Genomic DNA, 12,619 nt, shown 5'->3' with positions numbered 1-12,619 from the left:
GTCTGCAAGCAGCCCTGCTCGGGTAACGGAGCGCGTGCTCGGTGGCCTGCGCGCGCGGCGTGCCGCCGCGCGCGCCTCGCGGTGAAGCGTCCTGCCGGGCGCGTCGCGCTCCGGTGCGGCATGGTGCCTGAAGAAGGTGCAGGCGCCTGTGCAGTGGGCGCAGACTGCAGTGAGAGGTGCACTGCGGCGCGCGCGTCGCGGCGTGAGTGGTCGTGCGCCTGGCTCTGGTGGTGCGAGAGGCGCGTGGCTGGTGCGGGCGGCTCGGGACAGCCATGGGGTGCCAGCACAGAGCAGACGCACATGGCATAGCTCTGAAATGGCGCTGCGCGTGTTTGCGTGCGCGCGGGGACGTACGTGCAGTTTTCACGCGGTGTGCGTGGAGAGGGTCATGCAGGGCGCCGGAAGCGCGTGTATTGGCGTGTGTGGGAGTTCGGGTTGCCCGTAGGGCGGTAAGATTCGCATGAGGTGGACCAATTCCCGAAAGAAAAGGGTCGAAGGGGGGGGGGGGGGGGGCGCATGAAGAGGCGCGGGAGCCGGGACGCAATAAAATGACGTACCACACATGGCCTGCCTGCTGCCTCGCTCGGCCTCGAGACAGACTCGACAGGTGTACACGGTAAACGGTAAACGGTACAGTACGGAGACATGCGCACGTACGAGACAAACCTACCCGCGCCCTATGATCATCTACCACCACGAGCTCCAGGCCCCCGGGCCGGCGGCATCGCTCACCGCCCCACCACGCCCTGGGCCGGCCGCCGACGGCCGAGGCGCCGCCTCGATCGCTGCCGCGACCGCCTTGACGTCGAGCGTGGCGTCGGGACCTGCGGCGACCGCTCCGCCACCCTCCTCGGCCCCATCCCGCGCGCAGAAGCTAACCCGCTCGGCGAGGGCGGCGGGCAGGACCGGCCGGACCACCGACCAGAGCATGCCAAAGGCGGCGGGCGCATCGAGGATGACGAGGGCTCCATACTCGCACGGGAAGGCGGCGGTGAGGAGGCGCGCGTAGTTGAGCTGCGTTAGGAGCGCGCTCGGCATGACGAAGCTGCTCACGTCGGCCGCGGTCATGCCCGCCAAATCCTGCACGAGAGAGACGCCGTGCGAGGTGCCGCCCTCCTCGCGCAGCAGCAGGTCCTTGAGCCACCAGACGTGCGCGCTCGCAACCTCGTCCAGCGTGTGCCCCGCGTCAAGCATGCGGCGCAGCGCGTCGAAGCCGAGCACGATCACCGGCCGCCCAGCTCCATCCCGCCGAGCAGCGAGCCGTGCGACGCCAAAGCGCAGGCGGTGGGCAGCCTCGGCGTCCGTGCACGGCCCCACGCCGGCGGCCGACCACGAGAGGTTGGACCGGACCAGCTGAACGCAGCCGTCGGCCGAGCCGGAGGCGTGCCACAGGAAGCACCGCAGCCAGCCGGGCTCCTGCCGAACGAGCCTCCGCATCGCCGCGGCGACGGCCTCATCCGCGTCCTGGTGAGTGGCGATGGAGAAAATAGCGGCGGTGAGGCTCGGGTCGGCGAGCGAGGATGCGGTGGACATTGTAATCCACAGTCGACCGCGGTATCTTATTTTGATAAGTTGCGGCTCGAGGGTGGCGTGCCTTGCAGGAGCGAGTGGTTCCGTGCGACTTATACCAGGCCACGCACCCGGCAACAGTTCGACGCGACGTAGCGAAGTTGGAGACTGGGTGGGTGGGGCGCCGGATGGCGACATGGCGAGCATTCCGAGCAAGCAAGCTTGGGAGCTCAAAGGGAGGCAACCCGCCCGGCAGCCTTCGCTGGTCAGCATGCGGGACAGCTCATATCACAGATTACTTTCTTGCAACAAACACCCTAGCAAACACCAAACAAATCTAACACTCACACATCATTTGGGGCCTCGACATACAACAAAAACAAAGCTATGAAGGGTTACAGTCTGTCGGGCATTAAGAAAACGTAGCATTAAGAAACCCTACCAAGCGATTTCCGCGAAAATCTAAGAAACCACGGCGCGCCGCAGGCGCGCCGGCTGGCAAACGCCGCAGGCGCGCAGGCCTGCAGGCCCGCGCCAGTGGGCCGGGCTGCAGCCGCAGCCCAATACTACGCCTCCGCCCCCTCCGTCGCCTCCCCTTCCGCCTCGGCTGCCCCCGCCTCCACACCTCGCCCTCGACACACACTCACCCAAGTCCCTCCGTTGATACAGTCGGTTGGCGTCGACGACCACAAGGTGCCGCCCAACGAGACCGACCAGGTGCAGCCGATTGATCGCGGCAGATCAAAGTCTACCTTGGGCAGCTGCTCGATGAGTGGCTCGACGACGAGGACAACCTCGATAAGTGGGAGTCGAACACGCTGACGGCCTCGGACCGCCGCATCCTCCTCGCCCACTGGTTCTACAAGGCCTCCATGAAGGCGCTCCAGGGCGAGGCCAAGCGCAAGTACTTCGAGCACGCCGGCGCCCTGCTCACAGCCGACGGCACGGACGACGACCTGCTCATCAAGCTGGAGGGCGCCCCCGCCGGCTACAAGGTGGTGATCCCGCAGCTTACTTAATATTTTATTTTCTCACGGAAACACGCTCGGCCCGGCTGACCTGAGTGCCGGCCGGGGCTAAGAAACCACGGCGCGGGCTGGGGGAGGAGGGTGGAAAGGCTTAGAAACGGCGGCGTGGCGCCGGATCCTGTTTTCTTAATGCCCGAAACAGACTGATGACTGTAGAGTTGTTTGGTATTGCTATTGGGTATTGCTAAAATCTCTCTCTCAACAAAACAATCCCCGAATCAAGAAGAAGAGCTAGAGAGAGAGATTTCTTTGTCGACATCAGTTGGATGGATAGTACCGGACACCTCTCTCTCTCTAGTAGATATTTTTGTTTGTAGTACCGGTAGCGCGGCTGGCTGGCCCTGCAAGCCATGGCTCTCGTGTCTCTCTGGTCCCTGTCACGTCGGTTTGCTCAAGCCCATTTCTTGCCAGAACCCAGAAGAGGGCTAACAGCATGTGGGTGTTGATCGATCGCCGAGCTCGCGAGATGACGGAGAAGTTCTTCCTAAATCACAAATTCCTGATTGAGGGGCACAAACAGCTCTCCCCGTTGATGCCTGGTTGATGCACCATGGAGGCCGCCGGGGTGCCTTTACCCTCGCCCCTGCGACGCGTGGTCCGCCCGCCGCAGCACGCCTCTCACGGCCAAGCGCTTCGCCTGTCGCAGGCAAAGAAGGCGAGGACCTGTATTACGCCGCCGATGCTCGCGGTTTTGCAAAGGCAAAGACACGCCTAAGTGCCCACAGCATCGCAACGCACTGCACACCCATGACCGCAATCCCGCTCCCACTTGCTCATCCCGCCGCCGCCTCGCCGTTCGCAGCGCCTTTGAGCTGCACGGCGGGCATCCTTCGGCCGCCGCGAGACAGTCACTTGCTCTGCAGCTGAGCATGACTCCAAAGTCGGTGCAGGTCTGGTTCCAGGCGCGCCGGAGCCCATCCTGTCATTTCCACGCTGCGTAGATTGATAGCCTCATTCGTCGCCCGTTTCCCCTCTGCCAGAACCGCCGGCAAAAGCTGCGGGCGATGCGGACGCCGGGCTCCGCGCAAATGTCGCCGGCGGCCGGACCCGGCGAGGCTAGCAGCAGCGAGGGGGTGCTACCGGTGTGCCGCGTGTCTTCTGACGCGGCGGCGGCTGCTGCTGCTGCCATCAACTCGGCGGTAGAGGAGCACCGCCTTTCGCAGAGTGCCTTTGTCGTTCCGCGATCCTCTGGAGTTGGGGCGGAGGCGGCGGCCACACCGGCCGTCGCCGTGGCAGGGGAGGGCGTGCTGGGAGTGCAGCCGTGTCCCTCGCCCAACGGCGGCTTCGCTTCGCGCGCCGCTTCCCTCGCGTCGCTCGCCGCCTCCCCGGGCCAGCCGCTCGCCTCCCCGGAACGCCTCCCCGCGCCGCCGCTCGCCTCCTCGCTGCCGCCCTGGCTGGCGCAGTCGCTCGCCGCGGCGCCGGGCTCGGCAGAGTCGCTGCTGACGCACGGCGGCGCCGTCAAGCAGCTCTACTCCGCCTCCTCGCTGACCTGCCTCGCCTCCCGCAATGTCTCCTCCCTCCCGCCCCACCTCCTCGTCGAGATTGCCAATGTCGCCTCGGCGGAGCAGGAGCTGCTCACTCTCGCCTCGCACCTCAACACGCGCAAGAGCCAGCTGCTCGCCTCCCTCGCGGCGCACGAGGCCGCCGCACCCTCCACCGCCTCCGCCGCCTCCGCCGCTTTCGCCGCCTCCGCCGCCTCCGCCGCCTCGGCCTTCTCGGCCTTCTCGGCACCCGCCGCAGTCTGCGCCGCCGCAGAGCAGCACCCGCCGATGCACTCCACAGTCCACCCCTCTCCACCGCCCGGGTCGCTCTCGCCGCCCTACCTCTCGCCGCCGTGCTGCTACGGCGCCGCGCCCGCCGCCGCCGCCGCTCCGTTCGCGGGCCACACAGCGCTGCCCTTCCCACGGCCGCCGGCGCCGAATTTCGTCGCCAGGCAGCCGGCGGCGGCGGCGGGTGTGCCGTGGGGCGAGGGGGGGGCGGCGGAGGCTGCGCCGGCCTGCGCGGCGCAGGCCCTCTCGGGCCTGCAGCTGCTTTCTTCGATGGCGACGCACCGCACCACCGGCGCCTCGGGCGGCGCACTCGAGAGCGCGCACCACCACCACGCCTCGCCGCGCGTGCCCCTCGAGGCGGTGTGATCGCTCACCGCCTGCCGGCGTCGCCCACACTTTGCGCCGCGTGGCGCGCTGGTCTGCCGACGCGTCGCTGGTCGACGGTCAGCCATTCCGTACGTGTACATTGCGCAAGAGTACGGTGCCCCACCGACGCTCTTTCGCCGCGCTTTCGCGCGGCACTAGATCGTCCGCCCCTTCGCTGCCTCCCCCGCCCCCTCCCGTCTGATAAGATGCCTTACCTCTTCGCTCGAAGCCGCTGGCTGACTGGGTTCGTCCTCACTGATCGTGCTGAGCCCGTGAGCCCGCGGTCACGGTGTCGTCGGTGCGGTGACGGCCTCTCTCGCGTCTCGCAAAACCGACGCATCTCAGAGATCACAGCGAGAGGGCGCTCCGGTGTGCATATGTACCGTACCGTCTCGAGTCTTGCGACCGTGTACGCATATCACGCGCGCAACGTCTAGTGTACCATGTCGCATGCGTTTTTTGCAATACACGCGTAGAGACCCGAATGAGCAATGAAAGCTGACAGAGACATACATCTGTCTTCTGCTGAGGGAGGGTCGGTACGTGTAGAGGATGTAGAGTGTAGCTGCGCTGTAGAGATGTAGAGCTGTAGAGCGCTCTGGAGCGCTGTAGAGCTGTAGAGCTCTACATCCGGCGCGTGACGAGGCGCCTGCGTTGTAGAGCGATGTAGAGGCGCTCTAACAACGTGAAATCTCTACAACAAACTCTACATCATAAGCGGCGAACGAGGCACGGTCGCTCTCCGATATGAGGCGCGTTGCACTTGCCAGTGCTGCCCTGGCCTTCTGTGTGACCGCCCAATGGGTGGGAGGTGCCTCTGCTGCTGTGGCATGCCTCACGGCTGCGACTGGCCGGCGCCTCGGCGCGTCAGCTCGGCTTGGCGTAGCGATAGTGGCCAGCGCAACTCGCTTGGACTCAACGCTCAGCCAGGAGCTCCCGCACGCGCTGGCGCGAGTCATGGCGCATGCAACGCGTCTGAATGCTCGCCTCGCCTCGCGCAAATGCGACCGTCCTCGCAGCCGACAGTCCACCGCCTGCTAAAGAAGCACTGCGACGAATGCGGCACCGGCGACGCATGGCAGGCTGGTCATGACGCAGTTATAGGGTGTTGTTTGCCGTCAGAGTGACTCTCTGTGTGTCAGGGATAGTCAGGGCCGTCCATCAGAGCTCCAGTAAGCTCGGAGACACCCCATTAGTGCGACTCGACCTCTTTGAGTCACTGCCTTCCCGGCGGGTTGGCTGTAGAGCCTCTACAACAAACTCTACAGCAAAATCGCGCTCTACATCGCTCTACAACGCACCCGCCTCGTCACGCGGCGGATGTAGAGCTCTACAGCTCTACAGCGCTCCAGAGCGCTCTACATCTCTACATCTCTACAGCGCTCTACACTCTACATCCTCTACACCCTCCCTCAGGTCTTCTGACTTCTCACATCGATGAGACCACGTGAGGTTCTCAGAGTGCGAGAGGAAACGATACAGTAAGTAGACAGTGCTCTGAGCTCGAACTTTACCGGTATGAGACCGGTATTTGGTGATATTTTGATTAATTTTGAAGTGGTATGGTATAGTGGTATGCGAAAGAGGAAAGTGGTATGCGGAGTGTTGATTAGTGTAGCGGCTGTGGGTGTGGTCCCAGGTGCCAGGAGGCGCGAAGCCATGCAAAAGTGCGGGTATTACCCGGGTATACCCAGGTTTTTGCAGGTATACCCGCAAAATACCCGGTATTTTGCCGATTTCGCCGATTTCGCCGCAAAAATGCACTCGGACTCGCTTTGTGGTTTCCGTGAGGCAGGTGGTATCCCATACCACTTTTTGATTAGTGCAGGCCTAGGGTTTGATTAGCCAAAAACTCCCATACCGGTAAAGTTCGAGATAAGTCTTACTGCGTGTCTGGAAATAGGCGTACGAGATTTAAGTGTCGTTCTCTCGTTCGCGTCTCTTATTCTGTATTCTAAAAGTAAAAACGAGCCGTGGACGTTTGCCATAGCGCGAGTTTTTCTTCACAGCTGTATACACCGTCTCCACAGCTGGGCATCGGGCTCACACACGACCTCGCGACGATGACTGTGCCACGCACACGGATCACGGTAGCGGGCTACGTCTAGCGAGCTACGTCACACTCACACGGCGGTGCTTCGCGGCCGCGCTGGCCCTCCCTTCGTCCGGCGAGGCCCGCTTCGCCGCCTCCGCGTGCTGCTCGCCTCGCACAAAGGAGCAGTCGGCCACCTCCGCGGCCGTCCAGCGCCGCTCCGGCCCGTAGCGCAGGAGGCTGGTCGCCAGCTCCGTGACGGAGGCTCCTCGCACGGGCGCGTGCGCGAGCCGCTCCGCGAGCAGGCAGGCGGAGACCGCTGGTGCGGGAGGCAGGCCGGCGAGCGCATCGCGGACCCACTCGGCGTCGTGCGCGGTCTGCGTCAGGCTTGGCCAGCCGGGCGGCGGCCTGCCGACCGCCTCGCCAATGGCGCGCAGCTGGGCGGCGAGGCTCGGCGCCCCGCCGCCCGGCTCGCGCGGAGCGGCAAAGGCGGGCGCGCGGGTGGCCATCTCGACGACCACGCAGCCGAGCGCCCACTGGTCGATCGGAGGGCCGTGCTGCGGCGCCGCGGCGGCGAGCAGTTCCGGCGCGCGGTAGGCCAGCTTGACCACCTCGCCGTCGCGCGAGAGCGGCGCGGGCGGGTTGAGGAAGGGGCGCGCCATCCCAAAGTCGGCGAGCCGCGCGGCGCGGAGGTCGGCCGAGAGGAGGATGTTGTTGGGAGAGACGTCGCGGTGCACAAACCACTCTCGGTGCATGCAGCCGAGCGCCTCTGCGACCGCCCCGGTGACGCGGGCGACGGCGAGGGCCGTCAGCTCGGCCGGGCGGTCGGCGAGCGCCGCCTCGAGGGTCGTGTCGACGTACGCGAGTCCGATCTCGACCTTGCCCCCCGCCATCCACGCGCCGAGCTGCTGCGCGAGGCAGGGCGAGCAGCGGGTGCGCAGCCGGCGGTGCGCGAGCAGCTCGCGGTAGGCGGCGAGCGGGACCCCCGAAGAGCGGCCGAGCTGCTTGCACACCTTGATGGCGATCTCAGAGCCGTCCTCGCGCCACGCGCGGTAGACAGTGCCGTAGGTGCCCTCCCCGACCCTCACACGCGACTCGCCGCCGAGAGGCGTGCACGCCGGCGGCGCCGGGGCGGCGGGAGGCTCGCACGCCGACGGCGGTGCGGCGGGCGGAGGGTCGCCGGCTGGCATGGGCGCCACCTCCCTGAGCTCCTCCCCCACCGCGCGGAGCTTGTCGCAGCAGCCCGTCGCCGGGTTCTCCTCGGTGGCGTGCTTGTTGGGCACCTGCCCCTCGGCTAGCTGGGCGAGAGCCGCGCGACGGGACGACGGGACCGAGTCTGGCGCCTCGCCCTCGGACGCCCCGCTCACAGCCGCCTCTGCCGTCTCCGCTGGCGGCAGCACGTGCGACGAGGCAGTGACGGAGGCTGAGCGATGCCGCGTCTCCGAAGCGGTCGTGGGGGCAGGGGAGGTCTTCTCGCGATGCCACCGCGCGAGTGCCACCGGATTCGGCGCCGGGCCGGCCTCAAAGCGCACGACCGGACGCGCGCCGCGCTTGGAGGAGCGAGCCGGAGCCATGGACGAGTCCTACTCGACCGGACGCGCGCCGCGCTTGGAGGCGGAGTCCAACGACGGAGCGAAAGAGTCGAAAAGAGCGCGAAATCCGTTTTTTTCTTCTGCACATGATGCTGGTGCTGCATGGTGCAAGGACGGAAAGTGTTTTCCCGGATTTCCTCTAGAAATTTCAAGAAATTCTAAAAAAGAAATTTTCGGGGATTCAGGATGGCATTCCGCTTCCGCTGGCCCGGCCGCCTTGTCAGTGTGCCTGTGGTAGTGAGAGACTGCGAGGCAAGTGGGTGGTCTGATGCTTGTAGGGCTTGAGAGTGGCAGTCGTGTAGGCATGCGCGATCCATTGCTCGGCTCGCCAGACGAGAGCAGCCCTCGCAGCTTCGTTGCGCTCTCGTTTGTCGTGGCAGCCTTGGCCGCTCTTAGCATCGCAAGCATTGTGATGGGCGAGACGGTGACGGAGCGGCTAGCGCAGACCGCCAAAAACCAGATGGCCGGCGCCACGGAAATGACTTCACAGACGGCCAGTGCCAAGACGGCCGGCGCGGAGAGTCGAGACGGCTTCTGGTACGGCGTGAGCCTCGGCGGCTGGCTCGTCATCGAGATCAACCCCGCGAGGCGAAGCAGCGTCTCCTCCCCCGACGTGCGGCCGCAGTGGATGTTCGACGAGGTCGAGGCCGCGTCTGAGCTCGACTTCGTCACGACGCTGCGCTCTTCCCGCGGCGACGCGTACGCTGTTCGCACGATGCGCAACCACTGGAGCAACTACATTTCGGACGACATGCTCGACGCTGCAGCGGCGCTCGGCGTCGACGCCGTGCGGATTCCCGTCGGCTACTGGATTGTGGACGCGCCGGTCAACAGCAGTTCCGGCTCCGCCCTCGAGTACGGCTTCTCCCCCGAGGGATTCGTCACCGGCGGGCTCAACTGCCTCGGCCGCATGCTCGCCCGGCTGCGGGCGCGCTCGATGGTGGCGCTGATCGACGTGCACGCGCTGCCGTGCAACAGCGGCTGCGTGAGCGACGGCATCGATTGCGCAAACCCGCTCGCCTTCTCGGCCGACGCGCTCGTCGGCGACATTCCCCGTTGCACGGGCGCGTGTGAGCTGACCGGTGGCGAGCGGGTGTGCGACGGCCAGGTGTACCACACGCGACGCGGCGGCGGCGGCGGCAGCCGGCGGTGGGTGGACGTCGGCCTGCGGAGCATCGCCTCCCTTGCCGAGTGGGTGGCGGCGCTTCCCGCGGCGGACGCGGCGGCGGTGGCGGGGCTGCAGCTCGCCAACGAGCCCGCGCTAAACTCGGACGGGCACGACGACGCCGTCAAGGCCTACTACCGCGCCGCGGTGACGGCGGCCCGCGCGCACCTTCCGTCGCTGCCGCTCTATCTCTCGTTCATTCCGCCCAACGACGAGGCCGTGCCGGCCTTCGTGGCGGGGCTGGTGGCGGCCGGCGCGGGGAGGCTCGTCATCGACCAACACTGGTACCTGAACTGGGTGAGCCCGCCCGGCTCCCCGCTCGGGTGGGAGGAGATGCACCGGCGGGCGTGCAGCGAGGCGGCGCAGACGTGGCGCCCCTACGTCGCCGCCGGGCTGCCTCTCATCCTCGGCGAGTGGAGCCTCGCGACGAACCACGACGAGCACGTGGACATCGCCGACGCGGCGGCCAGGGCGCAGCTGCGGCGCCTCTTCCTCGCGCAGCTCGCCGCCTTCTCCGCCGACGCGGGCGTGCTCGGCGCCTTCTTCTGGACTCTGCGCATGGGCTCGGGGTGGGACCCGCGCCCCACCGACGCGGCGCCCGACGGCAGCCAGCGCGAGGGCAGCAGCGCGTGGCGCAGCCGCGACGGCTACCCCTACCGCGTCTGGTCGCTCCTCGAGATGGCCGAGCAGGGCGTCGTGCCGCGACGCGAGGAGGCGATGGCGGCCGCCCGGACAGTGTGCCGTGGGGCGGGCGAGTGAGGGTGGCAGACTGGCAGTACCGCGTGCGCCTGATGCGTGGCGGCCAAGAAATAGACCGGTGTCCTTACCTAACCAATTGGCATCCTACCAACCATCTTGCACACTCGAGACCGTAGAAAGCTCTACGTCTAGGGGGAGAGTCCGATGCACAGGCTTCTGTGTTTCAGAGTTTGTGTGTGTGGCTTTTCTGTGCCGCGACGCGCGAGGACGACGCATGACGGCTTCTGGGTTCATCTGTGAGAGTCGTGATTTCTCTCGGTCGGGACTCGGCTTCTGAGAAAAGCCGTCGGCCGCGCCTTGCTTGTCGTGAGCGAGAGACTCGAAAATTCTTACTCGAGGCACGAGGGAGTTTGTCGGACAGGCGAGCGCCAGGGAGGCCGTCAAAAAAATCGGCGCTCGTTCCTAACACGGCACGACGGCACCGGGCACGGGACTGACGGCGACGTGGCACTTGTGAGCTCACTCAGGGCGATCGACGGCGACGGCGGCGGCGAGCAATTGTGAGCTCCGCGCTGCTTGTGAGTGCACGGACACGCGGCGCCCCGCGCATTCACCAGGGCCGGATTATTGTTGGTAAGTCAGGGTGTCAAGCAATTAGGGCCACGCCAGGACCAGAAACCGGCGTGAATCACGCCTCGCTGGAGACGTTTTACCCTCCTCAGACACGGCAGAACCAGACACCAACCAGCCATGGGCGACGTCGCGAACCTCTCGACGGCATTGCTTGAACAGATCTACGGGTCCCATGAGGCAATGCACGCGTTCGGGCGGCTTGTGGTCTCGCGAGCAATGGGAAAGGCGGGGTCTGGCGTGACGACGATAACGTTGACTGATGCCTCATATGCGCGCGCGTTCCTCAACTTTGTGCACGTCACCACGAACGTCTCGGCGACAACCCCCGCAGTCCTTGCGCTCGACGCTGAGACCAAGTGCGCCATGGATCACCTCGGCGTCGCTGTGGTGCGCGTCTGGCGGCCTGCAGGGTGGGATCGCGACCGCTGGTTTCTGGTCCTGAAGACGCATCCAATCATGATGGCACTCGAGCGCGGCGTGCGCGTGATCTTCTCCGAGATGGACTGCTTCTGGCTCCGCGACCCGCTGGACTGGTTGCAAATTCGTGTTGTCAGCGAGCCCAAATGCAATGGGTGCAGGGAACCGGCCGACATGCTCGTGGAGCAGCATAGCTTCGAGCGCTTGGGAGAACCGAACTACGGCTTCTTCATCGTCAACTCGACGATCGAGACCATTCGATGGTGTCGAGGCCTGTTATCATGGGCGTTGTCTGAGCACTTTGAAAGCAAAATGGACCAAAAGGTGTGGTACTTTGCGCTTGCCGGCGTCAATAACAAGACGGAGGGCGCCGCGTACAGGGCGGGTGGCATCGCTGAGAGCGCACTGCAGCACCGACTGCGGTTCAACCACATCCCGTATGAGGCCCTTCCCCATTTTGGGCGCTTCAATGGCGGTCCCAAGATTCGCACTGCCGACATTCATTTCGTTCGGAGCCACGCACCGTTCGCGATTCATATGTGGGGCGATGCAGGACAGCAACGCATCCGAAAGGCAGCGCAGATGGGATCGCTCTTCATCGACGACGTGAGTATTGCCGGCGGGTGCAACCATACCTCGAACTACACCTGACTTGCTCGTTCTGTCTGTTTGCACGCCATCACCCAGCACCCACCGCGCAGCAACGAGGAGGCGAGCTCGACCGCGCAACGCATCGCGCGTTGGACGGGAGGAGACGGCGAGGGTGGACCGGAGGGCGAAACGATCTGCTGGGAGGCCCCGGAGCGCCCTCCTAAGCGAGGAGCCACGCGCCGCGAAGAAGTCGCCATGCACAAGCCCAATCGCCATGCTTGCAGAGAGTTGCGGCGGATGCCCAACCACCGATGTGTCACGGCATGTCAATGCAGATCCTCAGCCAGCACGCCATACTAGTGCATGCTTGGTGCATGGCGAGTCCTCTGTCGGCGTGCATCGGGTCGGTGCGTCAGTTTGTCTCCGCCGCATGTGCTCAGAGTGCGAGGATGCCGCCGAGGATGATCGCGGGCATGAGGATGTACTCGGGCAAGTAGTTGTACTGTATCGCGCGCCTTGGGAGGGGGGGGGGGGGTGGCGGGGGGCTTTTTTCCGGACGGGACACAAGGTCGAAACAACGTAAAGCCGGATTGTGGATTCGCTGTCCGCGCTGTAGACAGGAGCCAAGCCGTCGTCTCTCAGCTACGTCTGCTCTGGCGTTGGTTGCGGTCTCGCTGGCTCCTCAGGGCCTCAGCAAGTCTGTCCCCGCTAAGCCCCGTCCTGAGTGCTTCACCGAAGCTGCCGCCCGTGCCTCTGCCACCTGGCTGAACCGCTACCGCTGCTCGAGAGGTGTCAAGGCTGCGGATCAGGCGCCCGTG

General features: G+C 65.5%; 3 protein-coding genes across 3 annotated transcripts; 1 reads left to right on the top strand and 2 right to left on the bottom strand.

Moving 5' to 3' along the window:
* Window positions 1-607: 607 nt before the first annotated feature.
* On the bottom strand, window positions 608-1,545 carry EMIHUDRAFT_372044 (hypothetical protein). The gene has a single exon (XM_005760436.1). The coding sequence runs from the start codon at window positions 1,531-1,533 to the stop codon at window positions 688-690; it is 846 nt and encodes a 281-aa protein (XP_005760493.1). The 5' UTR covers window positions 1,534-1,545; the 3' UTR covers window positions 608-687.
* A 5,638-nt stretch (window positions 1,546-7,183) lies between these two features.
* EMIHUDRAFT_43728 (hypothetical protein) lies at window positions 7,184-7,789 on the bottom strand (the record flags this gene model as incomplete). The annotated part of the gene is made up of 1 exon (XM_005760435.1): window positions 7,184-7,789. A coding segment is annotated over one exon (606 nt), but the record flags the coding sequence as incomplete, so codon positions are not given.
* A 709-nt stretch (window positions 7,790-8,498) lies between these two features.
* EMIHUDRAFT_446395 (hypothetical protein) lies at window positions 8,499-10,475 on the top strand. Its single transcript, XM_005760434.1, has one exon. The coding sequence runs from the start codon at window positions 8,565-8,567 to the stop codon at window positions 10,218-10,220; it is 1,656 nt and encodes a 551-aa protein (XP_005760491.1). The 5' UTR covers window positions 8,499-8,564; the 3' UTR covers window positions 10,221-10,475.
* Window positions 10,476-12,619: the final 2,144 nt, after the last annotated feature.

The sequence above is a fragment of the Emiliania huxleyi genome, assembly GCF_000372725.1.
Source record: "Emiliania huxleyi CCMP1516 unplaced genomic scaffold EMIHUscaffold_755, whole genome shotgun sequence".
Classification (NCBI taxonomy): domain Eukaryota; phylum Haptophyta; order Isochrysidales; family Noelaerhabdaceae; genus Emiliania; species Emiliania huxleyi.
The sequence above is the reverse complement of the archived record's forward strand: the minus strand, read 5'-3'. Positions and strand labels throughout refer to the sequence as shown.

Excerpts from the sequence above, each read along its gene's own strand:
- EMIHUDRAFT_446395 (XM_005760434.1), top strand. The coding sequence starts at position 8,565 with ATGCTTGTAGGGCTTGAGAGTGGCAGTCGTGTAGGCATGCGCGATCCA.
- EMIHUDRAFT_372044 (XM_005760436.1), bottom strand. The coding sequence starts at position 1,533 with ATGTCCACCGCATCCTCGCTCGCCGACCCGAGCCTCACCGCCGCTATT.